This window comes from Rutilus rutilus (assembly GCF_951802725.1).
Source record: "Rutilus rutilus genome assembly, chromosome: 8".
Classification (NCBI taxonomy): domain Eukaryota; kingdom Metazoa; phylum Chordata; class Actinopteri; order Cypriniformes; family Leuciscidae; genus Rutilus; species Rutilus rutilus.
In genome coordinates this window covers 35,558,510-35,583,187 of record NC_140222.1, presented here as the reverse complement: position 1 = coordinate 35,583,187, position 24,678 = coordinate 35,558,510, and the positions used below count along the sequence as shown (strand labels likewise).

At 37.3% G+C, this 24,678-nt stretch overlaps 2 protein-coding genes across 6 annotated transcripts in view; both read right to left on the bottom strand.

Moving 5' to 3' along the window:
• Positions 1 to 3,214: 3,214 nt before the first annotated feature.
• LOC311294916 (interleukin-3 receptor class 2 subunit beta-like) lies at positions 3,215 to 19,231 on the bottom strand. Of its 5 annotated transcripts, none has more exons than XM_084416005.1 (14): positions 18,987 to 19,231; positions 18,756 to 18,864; positions 18,349 to 18,469; positions 17,403 to 17,572; positions 17,203 to 17,303; positions 16,169 to 16,301; positions 15,945 to 16,080; positions 15,717 to 15,868; positions 15,453 to 15,583; positions 5,430 to 5,619; positions 5,241 to 5,346; positions 5,101 to 5,167; positions 4,189 to 4,286; positions 3,215 to 4,065 (listed from the first exon to the last, which is right to left on the bottom strand). In XM_084416005.1, the coding sequence occupies exons 1-14, from the start codon at positions 18,987 to 18,989 to the stop codon at positions 3,657 to 3,659; spliced, it is 1,926 nt and encodes a 641-aa protein (XP_084272131.1). In that variant the 5' UTR covers positions 18,990 to 19,231; the 3' UTR covers positions 3,215 to 3,656. The 5 variants fall into 5 exon arrangements, with proteins under 5 accessions (XP_084272131.1, XP_084272129.1, XP_084272132.1 ...); XM_084416003.1 differs by having other exon boundaries at positions 5,101 to 5,164; positions 18,987 to 19,125; XM_084416006.1 differs by having other exon boundaries at positions 15,990 to 16,080; positions 18,987 to 19,125.
• Positions 19,232 to 20,558: 1,327 nt separating this feature from the next.
• Positions 20,559 to 24,678, bottom strand: part of ncf4 (neutrophil cytosolic factor 4) — a 31,603-nt gene continuing 27,483 nt past the window's right edge. Inside the window, exon 10 of the mRNA XM_084416656.1 lies at positions 20,559 to 22,465. Coding sequence (XP_084272782.1) covers positions 22,258 to 22,465 — 208 coding nt within the window. The 3' untranslated portion in view covers positions 20,559 to 22,257. The remainder of the gene's footprint in view (positions 22,466 to 24,678) is intronic.

Here is a 24,678-nt window from a genome sequence, read left to right as displayed (position 1 = left end):
TGGTGAGATCTTTACATTGTGGAAATCCTGGATATTGCTGTAACTAGCTTTAGGTGGCACAGACAGAAATGGAAAAAAGGCTAAATGGATGGTGGTTGATGAAAACAGGGTGAGAGGGAAAGGGTGTGAATGAAACAGCGAAAGGAAAGACGGGAGAGGGCAAAACAGATGGGATGATGGTGGTAGTAGAGTTCAAGAGGCAGTTGTGAGTGACAGATCTGAAACAGGTCTTGAGAGGCATATAGGGGGACGGGTGGAAATTAAAGGAAGGTACGATGAGGGTCGAGACTTCGGGAGATCAAGAGACAGAGATTAAAGAGGAAGAGGTGCATGAAAAGGTGAAAGTGTAAGTGTAGGAAGCGAAATAGCTGGGAAGAGGATGCACCTGATGGAGAGGAACGAGGGATGAGTGAAGGTGTAGAGAGGTGGGCCATAAATCCTGAGGAGGCCGTGGCAGACACAGCTGTTTCTCAGCGAGCCAGATGTGAAAGAAGTACAAGAGGGATTTGAACTTCGGCAAGTAACTTCACCTGCCATTTACAGACATCAATTTTACCACAAATCATGCAGCATATTGAGAAAAACGAACATGCAACTAGTAAAAAAAAGTGTGTATTTGTGTGTTTTGGCCTTTAGCCCACAGCCAGGTGTGGAAGATACAGGTGAGATATCCATCCATCACATTAGGTGACTCACAAACACATTTAAAATTATTTTGACTGAACTCACCCTAGTTTTGAAAGTGAATCTCTGTTCTGTCGTTCATTTTTAAGGAGCGTGACGGCGCATTTGTCCATATCTCTACCTCTTTATTTTCAGTCGCCTCGTTGTTCAAATGACAGCTGTTTCCTTTGACAAGCAGACCTTCACTGCCTGGAGAAACACATACACTCGCACATAACATCTTGAAATAAGAGTGTGAATGGTAATTACTCATTCTTAAGAGTCAAACAGCTGTTTGCTGCACGCGTCTAGAGTCATTCAGAAAACACACAATGAAAACAGCCGCGAGGGCGACAACACAAAGTGTGCTCTTTACAGTGGCAGAGTGTGATGTGTAGAAATCAAACGAGTTAAGAAAATACAAACACATCAAATTTTATTCAAGAATCAAACTAGCTGGCAACAACGCTCTATCAGTCAAGCTAAAGACACAAAAACAGCTACACCAACATTTACAATGAGACATTTTTGAGTTCATAAAATCAATGACATTTTATATAAAAAAAACACACAATTTGAGACAATGTTGAGATCTCTTCTGAAACTCAAGATGCATCTTCCAAGATGCAAAGAGGACCTATGATGCTTTTTTTATATGTTCAGCTTTCTTTAGTGTGTAATGTTGTGGTTTGAGCATGAAAAAGGTCTGTAAAGTTACAAAAGCACAAAGTCCCTCCAGCGGGAGTTATTCTCTATATCAGTGCGCACTGTTTCTGAACTCCCTGAAACGCCTTCATTGTAGTCTTGAGTTTTCTTCCGGGAACGAACACGTCACAATATTCCTCATTTAAATAATTCCTACCCAAGTCATACGCAAAATAAATGTAAGAGGTTGAGTTGCGTTAATAGTGCGTTTAAACTTGTGGTTATGGTAAGGGGTGTGGCATTTCCCAAAAACGCTCGAGGCACTTGACCAATCACAGCACACTGATCCAGCTGTCCAATCAGAGCACTGCACTTTCTGAAGGAGGGGCTTCATAGACAGGAACTAAACAGGGGTGCGTTTCCCGAACAACGACGTAACTCGCTGCTTAACTACGATGCATCGTTGAAGAAATCAACTAGCCAGTCACGACTGTTTCCCGAAACCGTATTGTCGCAAAGTGGTCGTTCAACCACGTTAGTTTATGACGTAAATGACATTTGTATGTATTCTAAATAAAAGACACAGGTTGTACTGAATGTCCGCTTGCTTATTTTGCTCAAGGTAAGGATTTATTTAGTCCACATGTCATGCAAACTACAAACTATGCTTCTAACCACAGGTGGAGAGCTGTCATTCCAGCTACACAACTTTGCGATGCTGTTTGCGAATGTTCGTTAGAACGATGGTTTCGGGGAAACACTGACTCGTTGAAATGAAAGCTTTAGCGTAAGTTCTGCCGGGAAGACTCAATTGTTGCGTCACTTATTACCTTCTCATCTATCCAATCATGTTCTAATACTAGAAGTATAAAGGACCTGTACTTACACTTGTCTGAGTTCGCAGATGCTGAACGCTTTCACTCACCACCATCCACCCCACCACCACCAAGATGGTTTCTTCCCTCCACCAACAAGATGGCTTCTTCCCTCCATCTTCTCTACCACCGCAGGATGGTCCCTTCCTCTCCAACCTCCCCACCACCACCAGGACGGTCCCTTCCAATACCTCACGGGGGGTCGGCTGCGCCCCTGCCTTCATCTGCAGGCAGGAAATGCTGAATCCGTACCCTCGGATTGTGAGTTACGGACGGGGCCTATGCCAAATACTTTATCGCATATATTGCTTGCTGGGTCACTAATAAATGCATGATTGTTACAATATCTATTCTCCCGAGTCTTTCTGGTAGAACTATGCTGATAACGACGGAACTTGCGAACATAGTTGGCTAACGATGCTTTTGGGAAACGCACCCCCGAGTGTTACTGACAGACTGGGAAGAGAGGTGCTGAAACAATGTCAAATATGGGGAAAATAATGTGTTTTTTATACATTCAAGCATGCAAACCCAAAAACAAAATCAAGACTTTGAAACTGGGCCTGATAGGTCCAGCATTAAGATAAAACCAGCATTAAAAAACTGAAACAACTGAACATCATGATATTTCTTATTTGAATTCACCCCTCAACAACTTTTTCTCCTTTGAAGAACCTGTTTCCCACAGTCTTGAGGATATTTGAGGCAGCTTAATTGTAGTTTGAATTCTAGTACCGGAAAAGTAATACAAAATTAAACAAAATGGTAAAACTCCATGGGCATTTTTATGATGAATATACCAAGCTAGAAATTGTGAGTAAAAATATATTTAAAAAATCCTTTTCCTTAATACTTGTCCTGTAAATAAACTACCTAACAGATCAAAACTGTCAAAAGTTGAGAAGACTTCGAATTTTGTTGTGGACAATGGGGGGATTCATAAAGGTTGAGAACTGCTGCTTTGGGGGAGACACAATTAAGAATAAGCAAAGTATATTGCTCAGGGGAAAAAAATCTAAGAAACAGGAGATGTCATGAGCTCTTTATTTACTATCATTGCTGTCTATGAGTAATAACTAATAATTTTCCTGTCATACAGGTACTAAGGTGAATATTTAGTAGTTATATATGACAAAATATCAACGATTAAAAAGACTTTTCACCGAGTAAAACAGTAATGCGCACCAAGGCTCATGGGGTGTCCAATCCTGCTCCTCGAGGGCCAATGTCTTTAGCTCAAGCGTACACTTACACACTTGCCTGGAGTTTCCTTGTAATCCTGAATATCTTGACTAGCTGGTTCCAGTGTGTTTACTCTGCAGAACAGTGGCCTTCCATGAGCAGGATTGGACAGCCCTGGCGTCATCCAAAGTCTCAAAATATAGTAGATAATGTAGTACTACACCACCCTCTGGTGGTCACTTTGTGGAAACAGCAGGCCAGAGTTTCTGTGATTTCTCTTCCTTTTGTTATTCAGTGTCCTTCTATCTTTGCTGAGTAATACACCACTAATATTCTTCCTGGAGAGGGTGGATGGAAAACATTTGTGTTTAAATCTTGTGTATGGAGCAAATGGGGATTTGTGCTTCTGTTCAAAACAGGCTCAGGGCAATTCATGTACCAATCATCCATTTCTACATTCAGAGAGCAATCTTCTTGCCAAGCTTTCTGGGTAGTGCTGACAGAAGTTGCAGGATTCGGCAAGTATCCCTCTGAACATGGGAGGACTGGGTCATGGAAGTTGGGCTGGAATGTACCATCTATTCCCATCACATTCCCAGAGGACTGAAGGCATGGATCATCAACATCCAAAACCACTCGATCACCCTCGATTTCACGGCAGCGGTTGTTTCCATCGGAGGTCAAGGTATTTTCTGAGTCGCTGCATGGAAATAGTCATATTCATGTTCTGAACTTCTCTTTTTATCTGTTACTTAAGAATTTTAGCACTTACCATTCCCAAAATTACAGAGCATTCCAGGAATGAAGCCTATAGTTAACTTACAATGAGGAAAACTGCGGACGGACATCTACAATCTGAGCGTTGCTGATTTCTGGATCCTTCAGTTCGGTACAGCAGGGTAAGTGGTCCATCTGAGGATGCTAGCAGAAAACAGGATATTCGATCAGTTAGCTTATGATTGAGTGCTGGGTTTAAAAGTTTATAGGCATCGTTTACACCTGGTATTATTGATTTGACAAGAATTGGAAATCAACAAATTCAAGAGTCCCAAAAAAAATTGCATTCGGAGGTAGTCAGACATTGGGCCCTATTTTAACAATCTAAGACAGTGGATGGTCTAAAGCTCACGACGCAAGTGCACTTTTGCTATTTTAACAACAGGAAAAATGGTCGGCCATTTTCAGATCAGAGTCTCATCTCCCATTCCCTTTAAAAGCCAGTTGCGCATGTTTGTGTGCTGTTGCCCTGTGTGTGTAATTAGCAGAGTGTATGAGCATTGTGCACCCGTCTATAGGGGCATATTACTAACGTACTTTTTAAATAACAAATTAAATAACAAATTCTGCGTCATTGACTTAGACCAGGTTTCAGTTGCCTCAAAATCGCAACACGTCAACAATGCGCCTTAACACACCTCGTTTTCAGACCAGCACATGGGTGCACAACGTGGCGCAGGACGTGAAAATGATAACTGCGTTGGGCTGAAACTAGCAAAAAACACTTGCGTCGCACCTGGCGCTGCATTGCACCGAGTGTATGATAGGGCCCATTGCATTTTTTGCGTAAATTCTAATGCGACAAGTCGAAAGGCCGCCCACTTGTCTGTCAATCATCTTTTGCAACCAATCAACAAACGATGGTTTCCACCAGATGAAAACTCGGATAAAAAAACATCACGAATTTGATGCCAGGAATGGCCATAGTGATGTGGTCTAAGTTACCAGGTCAACCTACCTGTGACACCTCTGAGACTTTGCTGTGGACAGGAGAGGGAAGAGACACGTCCCATTCTCTCAGTCTTCTGAAGAGAGAAGAAAGACTTCCACTTTCTGTCTTTGCAATTCATAAATTGAAAGGAGTCAAATTTTATTTACCTCTGAAGAACAACCAGAACGATGAAAACTACGATGGAGACGGCTGACGCGAGGGTCGCGATGAGGAAATACAGGAGCAATGCAACTAGATTGGGCGCAAGAGGCTCTGAAGCAAAAACATACATTGATAAGGTTTGTATAATGTATCATGGTATCTTGTACTGTAAAACACTGTAGATATGTAGAGACCAGGCTGTGTGGTCCAGTAGACGGGGTCGGTCCACTCTGATGGATATCCAGTGTAACGCCATCCTGAACGCCTGGTTGAGCTCACATTACAGCGAACCTGAGCCTGGTACTCTGAGGAACCCTTGAGAGAACGCTCTGATATAGCAAACACCATCTCTCCATCAGAGAGAAAGACGCTCTTCACATCCTCCTACAGACAAAGAGGAAGTTAACATACATGCACAAGAGAATGAAAGTGGGTGTTTATTCAGCTACAGCACTTTTGACCTTTAAGAAGATAGACTCTCTTTTAAAAACACTTTTACACACTTCTGCTAATAATGTCCAAAAGTGTATACAGTACTGTGCAAAAGTCTTAGGCATGTTAATATCCCCACCCCAAAAATGGTTTTAAGTCAGTTATTTATATCTTTTGCTGTAGTGTACGTCAGTAGGAAATATCAGTTTACATTTCCAAACATTCTTTTTGCCATTAATTGTAATAATCCAGTGAGATTTGTGTATGCACAAGGAGTCTGACAACAGCCGGGATGATCTGATCACACCATCATCGAGTCCGTCTTTGATTACATGAAGAAACAGAAAAACTGAGACAGGCTAAATCCAGAAGAACTGCGGGAACGTCTCCGAGATGCTTGAAGAAACCTTCCTGCAAAGCTACAGTACTGTGAAAAGTACTGGCACTTGTGTTAAAATCCTGTAAAGTGAGAATGCTTTCAAAAATAAAATCATAAATTGAATTTTTTACTTCTAATAATAAATCCAAATCAATATTTGGTGTAACGACCCTTTGCGTTTAAAACGGCTTTTGTCGAGGTGCACTTGCGCATAGTTTTTCAGGTAGCTTTGCAGGAAGGTTTCTTATATATATACACATAATTCTGTCTTTTTCCCCATTATTTTGGCAAAGTTGCAAACATTTCTACCATAGTGTCATATTCAGATATCTCAAATGATGTATTGTTTAACTCTTTCCCCGCCATTGACGGAATTTTCTGTCAAAAATTACACTTTGAATTTAATTCAAGTGGTATTTTCCTTGATTTTAAGTTGTTCTCTTCACATATCACAAGTCTCATATATATGTTGTCTCTTTGGTAAACAAGTAAACTGACATTTGAAAAAACGTTATTAATTGCTTAATTTTTTTTAAGTTGCTGTGGAAATGTGGAATGTGATTTAAAATTTTTATATGAATAATTTTTACATTTTCAATGTAAACATATATGTATATATAAATATATATAAATATATATATATATACAGTATGTAAAAACACTGTAAAACTTTTTGTTATATTTATGTTAACAGTACAGAAAAAAAGTACCTTTTTTTAATTCATTGCTAAATTGTTTTTAAGTTGTTGTGGAAATGGCAAATTTGATTTAAAATTTTATGTGAATAATTTTTACACAGCGAAAGTAGTAATTAACAATTAATAAATATTGCATAGACAAATAGTATTGTGTTATAGCTTGTATTTTATATATATATATATATATATATATATGCCTAAATCAGATCAGTATGTAAAAACACTCTAAACCTTTTTGTTATATTTATGTTAACAGTAAATCAAATTAGCAAAATAAAACATATTAAGGCATGATATTATGTGTATATGAAAGAATGTGACCATCAAAAAAAAAAACGTACATTTTAATTATAAATTAAAAATCAACTCCTAGGACATAAAATTGCCAGTTTAAAAGTTGAAGAAACACCCTTACAACTATTAAAAAAAATAAAAATAATAATAATAAATATAGCTGCGAGCAGCGATTACGGGCCCAAGCCGGTGGCACCGCAACCCCGGTGCCTTTAGTTACCTAAAGGCACCGGGGTGGCGGTACCGCCGGCTTTGGCCCTCCATCGCTGCTCGCAGCTATATTTATATATATATATATATATATATATATATATATATATATATATACACATACATACATACACACATATATATATATATTTTATTGTTCAAAAGTTTGGGGTCAGTAAGATTTTTAATGTTTTTAGGAGAAGTCTCTTCTGCTCACCAAGGCTGCATTTATTGATTAAAAATACAAACAAAAACAGTAATATTGTGAAATATTATTCCAATTTAAAACAGCTGTTTTCAATTTTAAAATATTTTACATAGTAATTCATTTCTGTGATCAAAGTTGAGTTTTCAGCATCATTACTCCAGTCTTCAGTGTCACATGATCCTTCAGAAATCATACTAATATGATGATTGATGCTCAATAAATATTCATTATTATTTTCAATGTTGAAAACAGTTGTGTACAGATTTTTTTTTTCAAAATGCTTTGATGAATGTCAAGTTCAAAAGAACAGCATATATTTCAAATATATATATTTTTAACATTATAAATGTCTTTACTGTAACTGTTGATCAGTTTAACTCATCCTTCATAAATAAAAGTACTGATTTATTTTATTTCTGTCCCCCAAAAATAAAATTTTAATTATTACTAACCACAAACTTTTGAGCGGTAGTGTTTAACATTACAAAAGCTTTAGATTTCAGATAAATGCTGTTCTTTTGAACTTTCTATTCATCAAAGACTGTACACAACTGTTTTCGACATTTAAAATAATAATGAATGTTTCTTGAGTATCAATCATCATATTAGAATAATTTCTGAAGGATCATGTGACAGTGACGACTGGAGTAATGATGCTGAAAACTCAGCTTTGATCACAGGAATAAATAACAGTTTAAAATATATTAAAATAGAAAGCAGCTGTTTTAAATTGGAATACTATTTTACAATATTACTGTTTTTGTTTGTATTTTTAATCAAATAAATGCAGCCTTGGTGAGCAGAAGAAACTTCTCTGTTATGTGCGCGCCACAGACTGCACGCACGTCCGCTTAGAGTTCCGCCTTTTGCCTTCCGTCAATATTACGTTATTAGAAAAATATTTTTTTAGAGAATCGATTTTTGGACATTTGTGAATCGATTCAGAATCGTCCACGTCCGCATCGCGATGCATCTAAGAATCAATTTTTTCTCCCACCCCTAGATTTCATACAACAGGTTAATAAACAGTTACAATTAAGTCACTTACATTTTAGATGCAATGTTGACTGTTTTTGTTCTGTTTCAGCAGCGAAAATAGTTAAACAAAGATCACAGCAACTTGTTTTCTCATTACTGAATGATTCAGCATTTTGAAACGAATCGCTTGACTCAAAGATTCAATGGTCAATCCATAAACATCTGTCTCAATCATGAATGACTCAGTCATTGGAACGAATCATTTGAACGAATGAATCAATGACTCGCTCATTAAGATGGTCGCCTGGCGACACCTAATGGCGGTTTAGTGTTATGTTTAAAAGTATCATTCTTTCCAACGTGCACCATTATCAATGTCCGTGCGGACGTCCGTTTTTTTACTTTCACTTTTATATTAGCGATTTAAAAGCACCCACTCGTGTCACACGTCGATTAACCGGTGGGAAAATATCCTCAGACACATACCTAATAAATGTATATTTAAATACAATATTGGCCTACCTGGTAAAAAGTTTTATATACTATTTTGATGTCCTTTTGGACACAAGAGGGCAGTATAGCCCTATGTTTGCTTTTTTGTTGAACCAAATAGCACTAAATAGCCTGTTTTTAACTTTTTCATTCTTCTTGAATTGCAAAAACAGAATAAAATGGGTTTAGTTGTGATATTTGTATACTTTTATATAGAAATAAATGGTATATAATTACATTTTTAGAAGATTTTTACTTTAATCCCTCGCCATAGCAAAACCGTTTGAGATATTTATTATCCATTCACAATTTAGCATATTTAATGTAGTTTCATCATGTTGAAAAAGTTTGGTACGAATAAAATAAATAGTTTAAGAGGAGTGGCTAAAAATTCAGAGGCTGATTTTGCAAAAAAATTCACATTCAGACCAAAATATCTGACTTCCTGATGGCCAGAGCTATTGAATGTAAATTAGAAAGTTGTCCGGCTTGATGAGAACAATATACAAACTATTTTTTCTTTACTGTAGTTAAAAGTAACCCCCCCACTTTTGTCAAAAGCATGTTGAAAGTGACACACTTCCTGCTGCCAGTTGGTGGCGCTATAACTTTGACTCACAATTGCTACATCCATCTGATCGGCCTCTTACCACGAACACACTGCTGAAGTTTCATCAAGATTAGTTAATGTATGCAGAAGTTATTCCACTTCCGTGTTTCTCTTTTCTCGCCATAAATTCGATTCCTCGCCACAGCCAAACCGTTCGAGATATCAAAAATCCGTCCGCAATTTAGCATCCTCAAAGTCTTGACTACATGCACACCGAGTTTGAAGGGGACACGGTGAATTTTCTAGGAGGAGTATTTCACATTCCACAGCAAGCGTTTTCCAAACAACCCATAATAGCCGACTTCCTGTTGGGCTGGCGTAAAACTTGACCGGGGTAAAGTTGTTCGGCCCGATGAGATCTATATGTGTACCGAGTTTCATATTAATTCATGCGAGCGTGTTTGAAATATGGATCAAGTTTTAGAACCCCGTTCAAGGGGGCGCTGTTGAGCCCCCCAGCCACGCCCGGGTACCAGCTTCAGCCCGGCCCTGATAGCCGTGGGTTCTGACCTGTGTGCAAAGTTTCAAGAGTTTTTGAGCACGTTAAGGACCCCAAAAGCCCCTGAAACCTTGATTAACAATATAAAAGCAATAGTCAAATCCCCCCCTCCCCTCACACACACACAGACACAGAGAGAAGGAGAGAAAATTCTTCAGAAAATCCACATTCAAACCAAAATATCTCTCTTCCTGTTGGTCGGAGATGGTTCATGTAAATTAGAAAGTTGTCCGTCTTGATGAGAACAATACACATACCAAGTTTTGTGATTCTAGGAAAAACTAAACCCCCATTTTTGACTAAAGGTGGCGCTACTGAGCCATTCCACCACCCCCGTTTCTGAAACTTTGCACATGTCTACTGGCTAATAAATGTGATGTGTCTGTTGAGTTTTATGCAATTTCAAGTATGTTAAGAGTCTCAAAAGCATCAAAAAATAATATTAAAGTTTGATGCGTTGCCACGGCAACAGTATCTAAGATATCAATAATCCTTTCACAGGTTTACATCTGCCGTGTGTCTACATTGTACACATAAAGTTTGAAGCAAATCGGGTAAAAATAAGACACTGATTTCAAAGCATTTTGAAAGTGATGTACTTCCTGCTGCCTGTTGGTGGCGCTATAACTTTGACTCACAATAGTCACATCTGTGCGGTCGGCCTCTTACAACGAACACACTGCTGAAGTTTCATCAAGATCAGTTAATGTATGCAGAAGTTATAACACACTTCCTGTTTCATTTTTTCGCCATAAATTTGTTTCCTCGCCACGGCCAAACCGTTCGAGATATCAAAAATCCGTCCGCAATTTAGCATCCTCAATGTCTTGACTTCATGCACACCGAGTTTGGACGCGAATCGATGAATTCCCTAGGAGGAGTACATTAAATTCCACAGCATGCGTTTCCAAACAACGCTAAATAGCCAACTTCCTGTTTGGCTGGCGTAAAACTTAGAGCACGAAAGTTGTTCGGCCGGATGAGATCTATATGTGTACCGAGTTTCATATTATTACATGCAAGCGTGTTTGATTTATGGACACGTGTTCGGATCCCGTTCCAGGGGGCGCTGTCGAGCCCCCCTGCCACGCCCGGGTACCAGCTTCAGTCCGGCCCTGATGGCCGCGGGTTCTGACGTGTGTGCAAAATTTCAAGAGTTTTCGAGCATGTTAAGAGCCCCAAAAGTGCCCGAAAGGTTGACAAAATAATAATAATAATAATAATAATAATAATAAATATAGCTGCGAGCAGCGATTACGGGCCCAAGCCGGTGGCACCGCAACCCCGGTGCCTTTAGTTACCTTAAGGCACCGGAGTGGCGGTAACGCCGGCTTTGGCCCTCCATCGCTGCTCGCAGCTATATTTATATATATATATTTATTATATATATATATATATTATACAAACATATATATATATATATATATATATATATATATATATATATATATATATATATATATATATATATATATATATATATATATATACCGTTCAAAAGTTTGGGGTAAGGAAGATTTTCAATGTTTTTAGGAGAAGTCTCTTCTGCTCACCAAGGCTGCATTTATTTGATTAAAAATACAAACAAAAACAGTAATATTGTGAAATATTATTCCAATTTAAAACAGCTGTTTTCTATTATAAAATATTTTACACTGTAATTAATTTATGTGATCAAAGCTGAGTTTTCAGCATCATTACTCCCGTCTTCAGTGTCACATGATCCTTCAGAAACCATTCTAATATGATGATTGATGGTCAATAAATATTAATTATTATTTTCAATGTTGAAAACAGTTGTGTACAGATTTTTTTTCAAAATGCGTTGATGAATGTAAAGTTCAAAAGAACAGCATTTATTTCAAATATAATTTTTTTTAACATTATAAATGTCTGTACTGTAACTTTTTATCAGTTTAACTCATTCTCGATGAATAAAAGTATTGATTTATTTATTTCTTTCCCCCAAAAATAAAATAAAAATTATTACTGACCCCAAACTTCTGAACGGTAGTGTTTAATGTTACAAAAGCTTTAGATTTCAGATAAATGCTGTTCTTTTGAACTTTCTATTCATCAAAGACTGTACACAACTGTTTTCGACATTTAAAATAATAATGAATGTTTCTTGAGCATCAATCATCATATTAGAATAATTTCTGAAGGATCATGTGACAGTGACGACTGGAATAATGATGCTGAAAACTCAGCTTTGATCACAGGAATAAATAACAGTTTAAAATATATTAAAATAGAAAGCAGCTGTTTTAAATTGGAATACTATTTTACAATATTACTGTTTTTGTTTGTATTTTTAATCAAACAAATGCAGCCTTGGTGAGCAGAAGAAACTTAGCTTAAAAATCTTACTGACGCCAATTTTTTGAACAGTAGTGTATTATATATTTATATAATTATATAAAAATGTAAGGGATAAGACAGATCATTTTACTTGCCTGACCTGATTAGAACAATGAAAAAAACTTAAATGAAAAAATAACTTGGGAATCACTAAAACGAGGGCGCGATTGAACAGTGGACACATAAAAACATACTCTGTCATTTTGTTCAGAACATCATTCAAACTGCAAAGTGGTAACTTATATTTTTGTACAGTCGCAATAAAACACAACATTGTGCTTTTTTTAAATACATTCAAGCAATCCGCCCCGAAAATGAAACTAAAATGCTCACGGCTGCACAGGCATTCATAATGGTGCGCGTCCTCAGCGAGGAACGAGCAGAACAGAGTCAACGTTTCTTAGGTCATTCCTCCTTCCATAGGAATTTATTGAAAACGCTCGCTCTGCTCCGCACCATTATCAATGTCCGTGCGGACGAACATATTTTACTTTCGTTTTTAAGTTAGCGATTAAAAAGCCCCCAGCAGTGTCACACGTCAGTTAACCGGTGGTAAAATATTCTCACCGTCACATACCTAGTATATTTTTATATAGATATAATAGGCCTACCTGATTTTGAACACAAGAGGGCAGTAAAGCACTATGTTTGACTTTATTTATTTATTGTTTAGACTAAACAACCATTCTGGCAGTTTTTAAACTTAAACTTCATTCTTAAATTGAAAAAAAAAGAATAAAATGAGTTAAGTTCTGATATTTGTATACTTTTATGTAGTAATAAATGGTGTATAATTACATTTTTAGAATATATGAGCCTTTTAGTGTTTACTTTATTGACATTACTTTAATCCCTCGCCATAGCAAAACCGTTTGAGATATTTATTATCCGTTCACAATTTAGCATCATTAATATATTTTTATCATGTTGAAAAAGTTTGGTGGGAATAAAATAACCACTTAGATAAAGGTGGCTAAAAATTCAGAGGCTGATTTTGCAAAAAAATCCACATTCAGACCAAAATATCTGACTTCCTGATGGTCAGAGCTAATGACTTTAAATTAGAAAGTTGTCCGGGTTGATGAGATCAATATATGAACTGAGTTTTTTTTACTGGAGTTAAAACTAACCCCCCCACTTTTGTCAAAAGCATGTTGAAAGTCACAAACTTCCTGCTGCCAGTTGGTGGCGCTATAACTTTGAATCACAATAGTTACATCCATCTGATCGGCCTCTTACCACGAACACACTGCTGAAGTTTCATCAAGATCAGTTAATGTATGCAGCAGTTATTCCACTTCGTGTTTCTCTTTTCTCGCCATAAATTCGATTCCTCGCCACGGCCAAACCGTTCGAGATATCAAAAATCCGTCCGCAATTTAGCATCCTCAAAGTCTTGACTACATGCACACCGAGTTTGGAGGGGACACGGTGAATTTTCTAGGAGGAGTACTTCGCATTCCACAGGAAGCGTTTTCCAAACAACCAATAATAGCCGACTTCCTGTTGGGCTGGCGTAAAACTTGACCGGGGGAAAGTTGTTCGGCCCGATGAGATCTATATGTGTACCGAGTTTCATATTAATTCATGCAAGCGTGTTTGATCTATGGACCAAGTTTTGGGACCCCGTTCAAGGGGGCGCTGTTGAGCCCCCCTGCCACGCCCGGGTACCAGCTTCAGCCTGTCCCTGATGGCAGGGGGTTCTGACTTGTGTGCAAAGTTTCAAGAGTTTTTGAGCACGTTAAGGACCCCAAAAGCCCCTGAAACCTTGATTAACAATATAAAAGCAATAGTCAAATTCCCCCCTCCCCTCTCACACACAGAGACACAGAGAGAGGGAGAGAAAATTCTTCAGAAAATCCACATTCAAACCAAAATATCTCTCTTCCTGTTGGTTGGAGGTAGTTAATGTCAATTAGAAAGTTGTCCGTCTTGATGAGAACAATACACATACCAAGTTTTGTTGCTGTTGATAAAACTAAGCCCCCCCACTTATGACTAAAGGTGGCGCTACTGAGCCCCTCACCACGCCCGTTTCTGAAACTTTGCACATGTCTACTGGCTAATAAATGTGATGTGTCTGTCGAGTTTCATGCAATTTCAAGTATGTTAAGAGTCTCAAAAGCATCAAAAAAGAATATTTAAGTTTGAAGCGTTGCCATGGCAACATTATTAAAGATATCAAAAATCCTTTCACAGGTCTACATCTGCCGTGTGTTTACATTATACACATAAAGTTTGAAGCAAATTGGGTAAAAATAAGAGGGTGATTTTAAAGCATTTTGAAAGGGACACACTTCCTGCTGCCAGTTGGTGGCGCTATAATTTTGACTCACAATAGTCACATCAATGTGATCAGCCTCTGACCACGAACACACTGCTGAAGTTTTATCAAGATCCGTCAATGTATGCAGAAGTTATAATACACTTCCTGTGTCCCATTATTCGCCATAAATTCGTTTCCTCGCCACAGCCAAACCGTTCGAGATATCAAAAATCCCCTGGCAATTTTTCATCCTCAATGTCTTGACTTCATGCACACAGAGTTTGGTGCTGACCGGGTGAATTCCCTAAGAGAAGTGTTTCAAATTCCTAAGCATGCGTTTCCAAACAACCCTAAATAGTCGACTTCCTGTTGGGCTGGCGTAAAACTTAGAGCATGAAAGTTGTGCGGCCCGATGAGATCTATATGTGTACCGAGTTTCATATTATTACATGCAAGCGTGTTTGATTTATGGACCAAGTTTTCGGACCCTGTTCCAGGGGGCGCTGTCGAGCCCCCCTGCCACGCCCGGGTACCAGCTTCAGCCCGGCCCTGATGGCCGCGGGTTCTGACTCGTGTGCAAAGTTTCAAGAGTTTTTGAGCATGTTAAGGGCCCCAAAAATGCCTAAATAGTCGTAAGAAAAATAATAATAATAATCCTAACGAAAACAATAGGGCCTTCGCCCTTTCAGGGCTTGGGCCCTAATAAATAATCCTACCGGAAACAATAGGGCCTTCGCCCTTTCAGGGCTTGGGCCCTAAATATTGCCTGGAAAAGTAGTCAAATACTCACAGGAGTTAGTATGCTCCAGTACTTGAGTTCAGTAGTGAGAGGTACAGTACGGTACTTTGTCAGAGTCCAGTTCAGGATCCAGTCTTCTCCTCTCAGTTCAACGCTCAGACCCGTAGGACATGCGGGCTGGACTAGACCACAGACACAGACCCGGATCAATAACAATTTAATCAATAAAGCTTTCTGGAATACTAGACTGTGATTGGTCAATTGCAGCATTCAGCATGCAAGTATTTCTCAAGAGGAGGGGTTATCTGTACTAACTGTGTTGGTAAGCGCGGATCACTTTCGTCACCGGCATTGGCGTGAGTCGCACCTGCAGCACTCCGGGCTCAAAGATGCTGAAAACACCAACCGTCCTCAAAAAGCCTTCTTCATATGTGACCCGCACCTTCTCAACGCAGTACCACTCAGCCCTGAAAGAGAGAAAGATTACACCTGTCAGAGTTAAAGACATCTTTCACACCATCCATAACGCTCTCAAACACTCACAGCGCAGTGGAGTGTGTCCGGTAGGACAGCGTGTAGATGATGTACCGGGTCAGATCTGTCTTGAGATCCCAGCTACAGCTCAAATTCTTCCCGCCATTGAGCACACAGTGTAGGTTAGATGGACCAGGGAGAGCGTCTGAAATAAATAAGGGTCTATAGTACTCCAGGACACCAGGGGGCTCCACTTGATCACAGACTTTGACTGGGTTTCTCTTTATACTCACGCTCAGATATCAGTTCTGGCCCTTCAGACAACACCTCGGTTTTATTCTCGCTGCCTTCCATGTCTTTCTGTGTTGATTTGGTATGAATTTTTCCGTCTTTCTGATCCTTGACTATTTCATGATTAATCTCCACCTCCAAAAGTGCAACATATAAGTCGGTTAGCTTTAGACAAACAACAAAAGTACTTTTTGTTGAGATTAAATCACAAAGAACTCCAAAAAAAACACGCTCGTGTTTTCAACACGCTCATGGCAATTCGTAACTAGTTTACATTTTTCAGAATTGGTGGCTAATTTGTATGAATTTGTACTACATCATTTGTACGTTTTCATACAATCTGTTTACGTCCCATTGATGGTTAGGATTAGGGTAAAAAAAAAAAAAGTTGCTGCCTTAAATTTTTAAGTACAATCAACTTGGATGTTTAAGTCTATTCAACGTAAATTACATTACACTGACTTAAAAAATTAAAAAAAAAATTGATTAATCGCGTTTAATCGCATCCAAAATAAAAGTTTGTGTTTACATAATATATGTGTGTGAGCTGTGTATAATTATTTTGTATATATAAATACACACACAAGCATGTATATATTTAAGAAAAATGTGTTATTAATATATAAAATATTTATATTTTTATATAATATAAATTATGTATAAATATATATATATACAGTTTATACATGCAAATATTTATTAAATAAATACATGCATATATGTCTATTTATATATACCAAATTATTATACACAGTACACACACATATATTATGTAAACAAACTTTTATTTTGGATGCGATTAATCGCGATAAAGTTAAAATAGAGTTAAAACAATGCAAAAACACATGTTGTCATAACTTATTGATCATATATTTTTTACAGTGTTCATGTTTACTTTTTCTAAGAATTTTTTTTTTCGTACATACGAAATTGCTCGTAAAATAGTTACGTTTTCCCGTAAGAACAGGGTTGGTCTTTTTTTTTTTTTTTATCATGAGAGACTTCTAACTGAAAGCGTGGTCATTTTGACACTCACTGAGCACTCTTGTTCATGCAGTCTGAAGGGGTCAGAGGTCAGACGTGAGGGAGGGGGGGTGTCGTCTAGCTGGTCAAAATTCCAGTCTGGATCCGCATCTTCTATAGGGAAGTTAATAGTAGACATAGCTTGAGCTTGCATAACACAAATAGCCAGTGCTCAAGTATGTCTATGGTTTACGTTTACTGGACTAATTGTACCTAATGTTGTGAGTCTGAAGGTTTTGGAAATGCCGGAAGAGTGCGGCGTGTGGAAGAAGAACACGTCATCGAAGCCGATGGCAAACAGAGATGTGTTATACCGACAACAAACTCTCTCCTGCCCAGAAGGATTCTGGGAAGGCTTAGGAGTCTGAACACAGGGAGATACTCTGGAATAAAGCAAAAATAAGCAATCATACGGTATATTTCACAATTGTAACTTGTGCGTTAGTGTATTTATTGTACATGCATTAATTTTTACTCAGTTAGAAAATCCAGCACATCTTTAATCACAAATTGGGCCTTAATCATAACAGTAAGTAAAAACACTGTAATATTTTTGACTTTTTTTTTTTTACTTTACTGTAAAAAATATTAGTGGAAAGCATTCTGGGAATGCCTCTTTCCTCATAAATTGTAAGCTGACTCATACTTTTTACTTAGAAAAGTAAGTAAATATAAATAAAATTACAATAATTTACTGTAAACTTACTGTAAAAGTTTATCCACTGCCTCAGTGAATATAAATGAAAAATCTAAAAATATGAATATAAAGTAAACCATTTAAAATTTTAAATGATTTTTCTGATATAATTACTAACATTTTAGTGTATACTACTGAATTATGATGGATTCACTATTATCCCTACAATAATACTACTGACTATTACTATTACTAACAATTACTATTATATTTTGCTACTACTGAATTAATATTGTTTTACTATTATTACTCTTCTACAACCAAATTATTATTATTTTACTATTAAAATAGTATAGATAAATGAACTAAAGAATATTTAGGATAGAAACAAACTTTGTTGCATTATTTTCCTGTTCATTATTGTGAAGCTGCTTTGAAACAATCTGTATTATAAAAAGCGCTATATAAATAAAGGTGACTTGACTGAATATCACTGTCTCATACAGTGTGTTTGGGTCTCACCGGTGATCATCCGGGTCCATGTGGATCAGAGACAGTGGGATTTGAGGATCGTGCCTCCAGCTGCAGTGGATATGGGTGCGGTAGTCATTACGGCACTCCAAAGACTCCAGAGCAGAGGATTCTGGGAATAGAAGACATAGAAAAAGCTGAAAACGTGCTTGTGCTGCGTTCACGCCATGTCGTAATTGCCGTCATTTTGAGATGGCAACACGTGATGTTCACACTATCATCACCAAAATCAATCTGCAGCAGTCACAAGGTGCAATCAGGAGCTCTCATAAAATTCCCAGCTTACAAATTGTAATTACGAGCTCTATGAGGACATTGAAATCTCGTAATCACGGTAATTACGACACGGGGTGAACTCACATTTAAACACATGAACGTTACAGTAAAACAACTCTCACCTGGAGCAAATGTGCCATGTTGAGGACATCCTGTGAGGGCTGATGTCCACAGTGCAGTCAGAGTCAAGAAGAAAGAGACGTCTGGACTCATGGAAAACTGATTGTACAACTGCAGGTGAGGAGGAAAATGCTTAATGTTCCCTAACAAACAAGAAAAACACTGAGAGGAAATGATGAAAGATGAGTCCGAATCCTCTGTGAATGGACAGCAGAAGAAAGAGTGGAGCTCACCATCAAACGGCTGTCTCAGGAATCAGATCTTCACTGCGGTGTTCAACTCCAGGCTCTGCTGGTCACGCCGACATCCTCGAGTGTTGTGAACTTGTTTCAGCCTGTGCCAACTTGATTGCAAATGTGTTTACATTTCCAAAAGTGTCAAAACTGCTTGTCTTGCAGATTTCAATGTGCCATATGATTTCTTCCCCAAATTAAAAACAACATAACAATATATGCGAGTCTTATAATCTTTTATATCCAATAATCTATATCTATATCTATATATAACCCATTATACATTATATTGTAAATGTAATATATTTTATTTTCTATGCTATTTTTATTATTTAAAAACATTCTTAAAATAATAAAAATATTGAATTAATAAGATACTCATTATAATTGCTTACCTTTTTAAATATAATCATTAAATGATTAATTCTATTACTAATTTAAATATATAATGGATCTTATTTTCTACTTATTTAATAGTAATACTAAATTAATAGAATGTTATGTTAACATTATTTAATAGCTTAAATGTTTTAATTATGAAAATGATTAAATATTAAATAAATAACTTCATTTCTATTTATAATGTTATTTTTTAAAATTCCTGAAATCAGTTTATTTAAAAAAATTGAAATATTAAATGGAAAATAAATATATTATATATTTATATACTGTATATAAATATATTATGTTCTATTGTTAATTTAAATTCCTATATTTTGTTATCTTAATTTTAATATTCAAATGATTAAATGATTAATTATATTATTAAATATAACATTAAAAATAGAATAGGTTTAGAGATATATTATATAATATATGTTTCAATTTGTGTTGTTGTTTTATGATTTTAGAGGCCTAGTTTACAACCAGATGAAAAGTAATAATAAACAAACATTTTGAAGCATCATTTTGTTGTACAGTTTTGGGTTACTCTTAATTTTAAGGTGTCCTTCCTACAGTGTAATTATATATTTAAGTACAGAGTAATAATAATTAACTACATGTACTTATAGAGTTAGGAATAGGATTAAGTTTGGGGGTTACACTTTATTTGAAGGTGTCATTGTTGCAGTGTAATTATATATTGAAGTACTGAGTAATATTAAGCAACTACATGTACTATAATAGGGTTAGGGTAGGATTAGGATTTGGTTGCATGTAATTATGCATAATTTACTGTTATTACTACGGTAAGTACATGTAACATATGTAACAAGGACACTGTAAAATAAAGTGTTGCCGGTTTGGTTTATGGTTAGTTGAATGTAATTATGCATCATTTAATTACCATAGAAACTACACGTAACATGGCCACTGTAAAATAAGCTAGAGGTTTGTTGAAATCACAAACCCTGACTAATGTGTTAGTGAAGCTTGCCTTAGCAAACACCGCTAATGATTAACAGCAGCTTATTTGGTTTCAGAACATTTCTCACACTGATTTATCTGTCCGATCAGGCTCCTTCTACACACGAATGAATCAAACTCAGACTAGCATAAAGAGTAATCACGTGTAACTTTAAGTGTGTGTGGGTTTGTGTGTGTGATGTAAATATACATACGTGTGAGATATCAGCACCATTCCCTGTTTTACTTTAATGAATAACATGTACATATTCAGAAGTGCACACATCATATGTCATTAAAGTCAAGATGCACCACACATCAAGTCACCCATGATTTATGAAAATACTTTTCCTGCAAAGAAAGGAATTGAAAGAGGAAGTTGGCTAAACACTTCAAACACCAAAATAGATGAAAAGCTACAGATGTCAGACCACCATTACTACTTATAATGCAGAAGAAAATCTGTATTTATTAGCACTGAAAATGTATAAAATATATTCAGCATTAGATTCCACTTTGAAATACTGATAGTGTTAAAGAATTAGACACCCAGAAATGAACATTTTGGCACTATTTTCTCACCCTCATATCCACTTTCTGCTGGTTTCGCATTTCCATAAAACAATTAAAAGAAACTTTTAAACTTCAAAAAGACACGAATGCGCCATAAAAATGGTCCATATGCCGATTTAGTAGTTTTTATTCACAAATAATCTTTCCTTCCTGTGAGCTGTGAACCGTTGCATTCGTATCAGTGAATCAGTAAATTGAGAACCGAATCAGTCTGATTCAAGAATGAATCATTCAGACCAATTTTGTGAACTGGATCAACTGATTCTGACTCAAAAGAACGATTCAAGGGCAGTATTGGGAAATATTGACAATACAATATTGAAAAAAGTTTATTTGAGTTAGTTACTTGTTATGGAAAGTAATGCGTTGCATTACTTTTGTGATACTTTTTCTCACCTGGCAATTATTTATTTATTTTTTAACCAAAAGTACAAATGCAAAAGTAAATTAAAATACACGCATGTACAGTAGAGGGCGCAGCTCAACTAACCGTCATGCAGTTTTCCCGCATGTTGCCCCCCAATATAAATAGTTTTTTGTAATGTGTTACCCCTAACACAGTTCAAGAGCAAGTAAATAATGCTAGAATAATCATTTTTGGGTGGACTATCCCTTTAAAAAACAAGAAATTGTTTTCAATTTGAAAACCACTTGAAATAATGAAGAATGCGCGAGGGAGAAGTGGTAGAAAAGCACGCTCGTCTTAAAGGGGTGGTATAATGCCCTTTTTACAAGATGTAAAATAAGTCTTTGATGTCCCCAGAGTGTGTATGCGAAGTTTTATAGATATTTTTATATAGCATGTTACAATTGTCACTTTTTGAAGGTGAGCAACAACGCACAGTTTTGTGTCTGTTCCTTTAAATGCAAATGAGCTGCTGCTCCCGGCACAGAGGGCGGAGCTTCAACAGCTTGCACTCACACAGACATGCACTGAAAATTTCAAAAACTTTTAGCCTTCTATGTTCAAACCGGATTCAGACAATGATTGAGAGGCTCAAGAAGAAGTGACAACATGTAGAAAACATTTCTGAATGTTTAGTTGATGAATTTATGTAGCTTGTGTAGTTATCTTCTAGTCATTGATTAGCATATTCTGTCTTGATAATCTATAAATCGTGTTCAGGGGGCGGGGTTTATGTAAATTCTAGGGTTGGTGATGTCACTAACCCTGGAGGAATGTCGTGTAGTCTCTTTGTTGCAGTCCTTAAAAAGCAATTTCTTTAAACGCAAATATCTCCCTTTGCTTTGAACTTTGAGAGTTGTAACTTTGCAGATGTTGTTTATGCTCAAACAGCAACATTACACACTAACTAAAGTTAGAAGAGTGAAATCATAATCAACCACCCCTTTAATACTCTGTGTTGTAGACCGTCAGATCTTTGGCATGTGTGACCAGCAGCTCCCAAGGATACTGATTCACGGGTCGTTTGACCTTTGACCCTGTGTGTTTGCTCTCTTGCACCATGAGAGCGACGTCTTCATCGTCTAATATCCGTATCAGGTCGCCATTGGGGTCCCGGTAGTTCAAAGCAATATCTTCCACATGAAAGACGTCCCTGAGGGGAAAACAAATTGCACAATAGTTTAGCGGTCATGAAAAGGGCAAATATAATTAGAATAATGCAATTTGAGGCCTCTTTGTTGTATCAGCAGTCATGTGACTTATATGGTAATTATTTAACACTGTGCATGCGGCATTCAAATAACAGATGCATATTCAACATAATCATGCAAATGAGGTTTATTATTAAACATTAATCCAGCGCTGCTCAACAAATGGGCCTCGAGACATCGTTTTGTGTGACGCTTGTTTGCTGAGAGAATAAAATCTGTTGTTAAGATGTCTAATGATTTCTCATTGAAGTAGTATGGATCACTCTCTTGTTTTTGAAGATTTCTTTTTTTATATATACTGCAATAAATGTTGACAGTGTGATTCATTTTGCTCTGTAAAAAAATCTAACTGTTCAGATTGATATTAGCATCTTGCTAATCTTTATTTTAAGGCTTTTTATAAAAAAAAAAAAAAAATTGGGTTACAGCGAGTTACACACAAACCCGCCTCTCCTCACTCACTCGTTTCATTTGCTCCGGATGAATATTGTTGCTGTTATAGGGCTTGAATTTCGGCGTGGGATTGTGCGTATTGTGCATAATTTTACTCATTCCTGCAGATTTTGTGCTCAAACACAAAGTGCTCGCACATAACGCCGCCTCTCAGTACTAAATTGAGGGTTTTTTGGTGCTTATTCCCCTTAAACAGTCAAATACACACAAAATAGTGTCAAAATGCCGGTCTTGGTGAGTATTCATGTAAACGCAGTCAGTTATGTTTTAATGTAAACAGTTGAGAAAGAATACGCATGTGTAACAGTATAATGGATCTGTGCGTCAGGTCTTAAAGTGACAGCAGCCTAATAAACCTGCAGTTAAATTATGAGTTAATATAAAAAATATCTATAATATCTATAAAATTGTGGCCAATGAAAATGCTGTGTGGCTAGTAACTTTGGAAAACCACAAGCCACAGTGGCTGGTGAGCAAAAACATTAATGTCAAGCCCTGCTACTAACTACAAGTAACTCTGAAACTACATGTCAGCAACCAGTCATTAGAGTATTAGTAAACTAGTAGACTGTTAGGTTAGGGTTAGGTGTTAGGCCGTGTGTCCACCAAAGCATTTTTTTCACACGGCTGGCGTATTTTTTCAATTGTTTTCAATGGAAGCGCCACGTTTTTAAAACGCCATGAGCGTAAGCGAGGCGCTAAACGTTTTTTTTTTCACGCTGAAGCGCTCTGCGTTTTTTACTGGTCACTGAGAGTTGAAGAATGTTCAACTTTGGGGTAAAAACGCAGCGCTCATCACTGTCACTTTTTACCCGGCCGTCCAATCACAGTGGAGGAGGGGCGGGACTAATACCACACCGACCAACCGCCACATTCTGCTTGTAGAACGTCAATAGATACTAGTAACACTTTCGTGGATATTCCGTATCATAACAAGCAAAGCGGCTCAACTGAAAAAAATGCTGCGTTAAAAATGCTTTAGTGCACACACGGCCTTATGGTGCGTTCACACCGAACGCGAATAGCCGTCAGGCGCGAGTGATTTCAATGTTAAGTCAATGCAAAGACGCGTTACGCGCGTAAAAAATTCCTGCGGCGCGAATGTGCCGTTTAGCGCGGCGCGGTAGACGCGAATTCGCCTCGTTCGCGCGAATGACGCGAATTGAGCGTCTGGCGCGTTAAGCGCGTTACGCGCGAATGATTTTATTAGTGCTATTTGTGCATTCACGCGTTTGACGCGAATTCGCGTCTGCCGCCCGAGTTGAAAAATCTGAACTTCTGCGTCAATTCGCGCCGCGTTAACCAATCAGGAGCCTGCTTGCATGCTGCTGTCACGTGGTGAAGTGACAGTTTATAATGTTATTTTATGTTTGGCCTCAATAAATTATTTTGTAATATGACTAAAAATGCACAATAAAGCAAATAAAAACATAAAACTCGATTTCAATATATGAGAGATACTCATTTTGTATTGAATGCTATTTATTCCATATCTATTCTAGATTATATGAAACATTATTAATCTAATGTAAAGACAACAAACACAATTTAGTGTATAAAAAAAAAATCACAGGACAGGTTTCATTTTTGAAGGCTGCAGCTCCATTTATTATCAAAACAAAAATAAATCACAGATTAGGTGCGGGCGAGGGTGAACCTCGCGCCGGGCTGTAGAGCGCGGGCTCGTCAGGCAGCGACCACC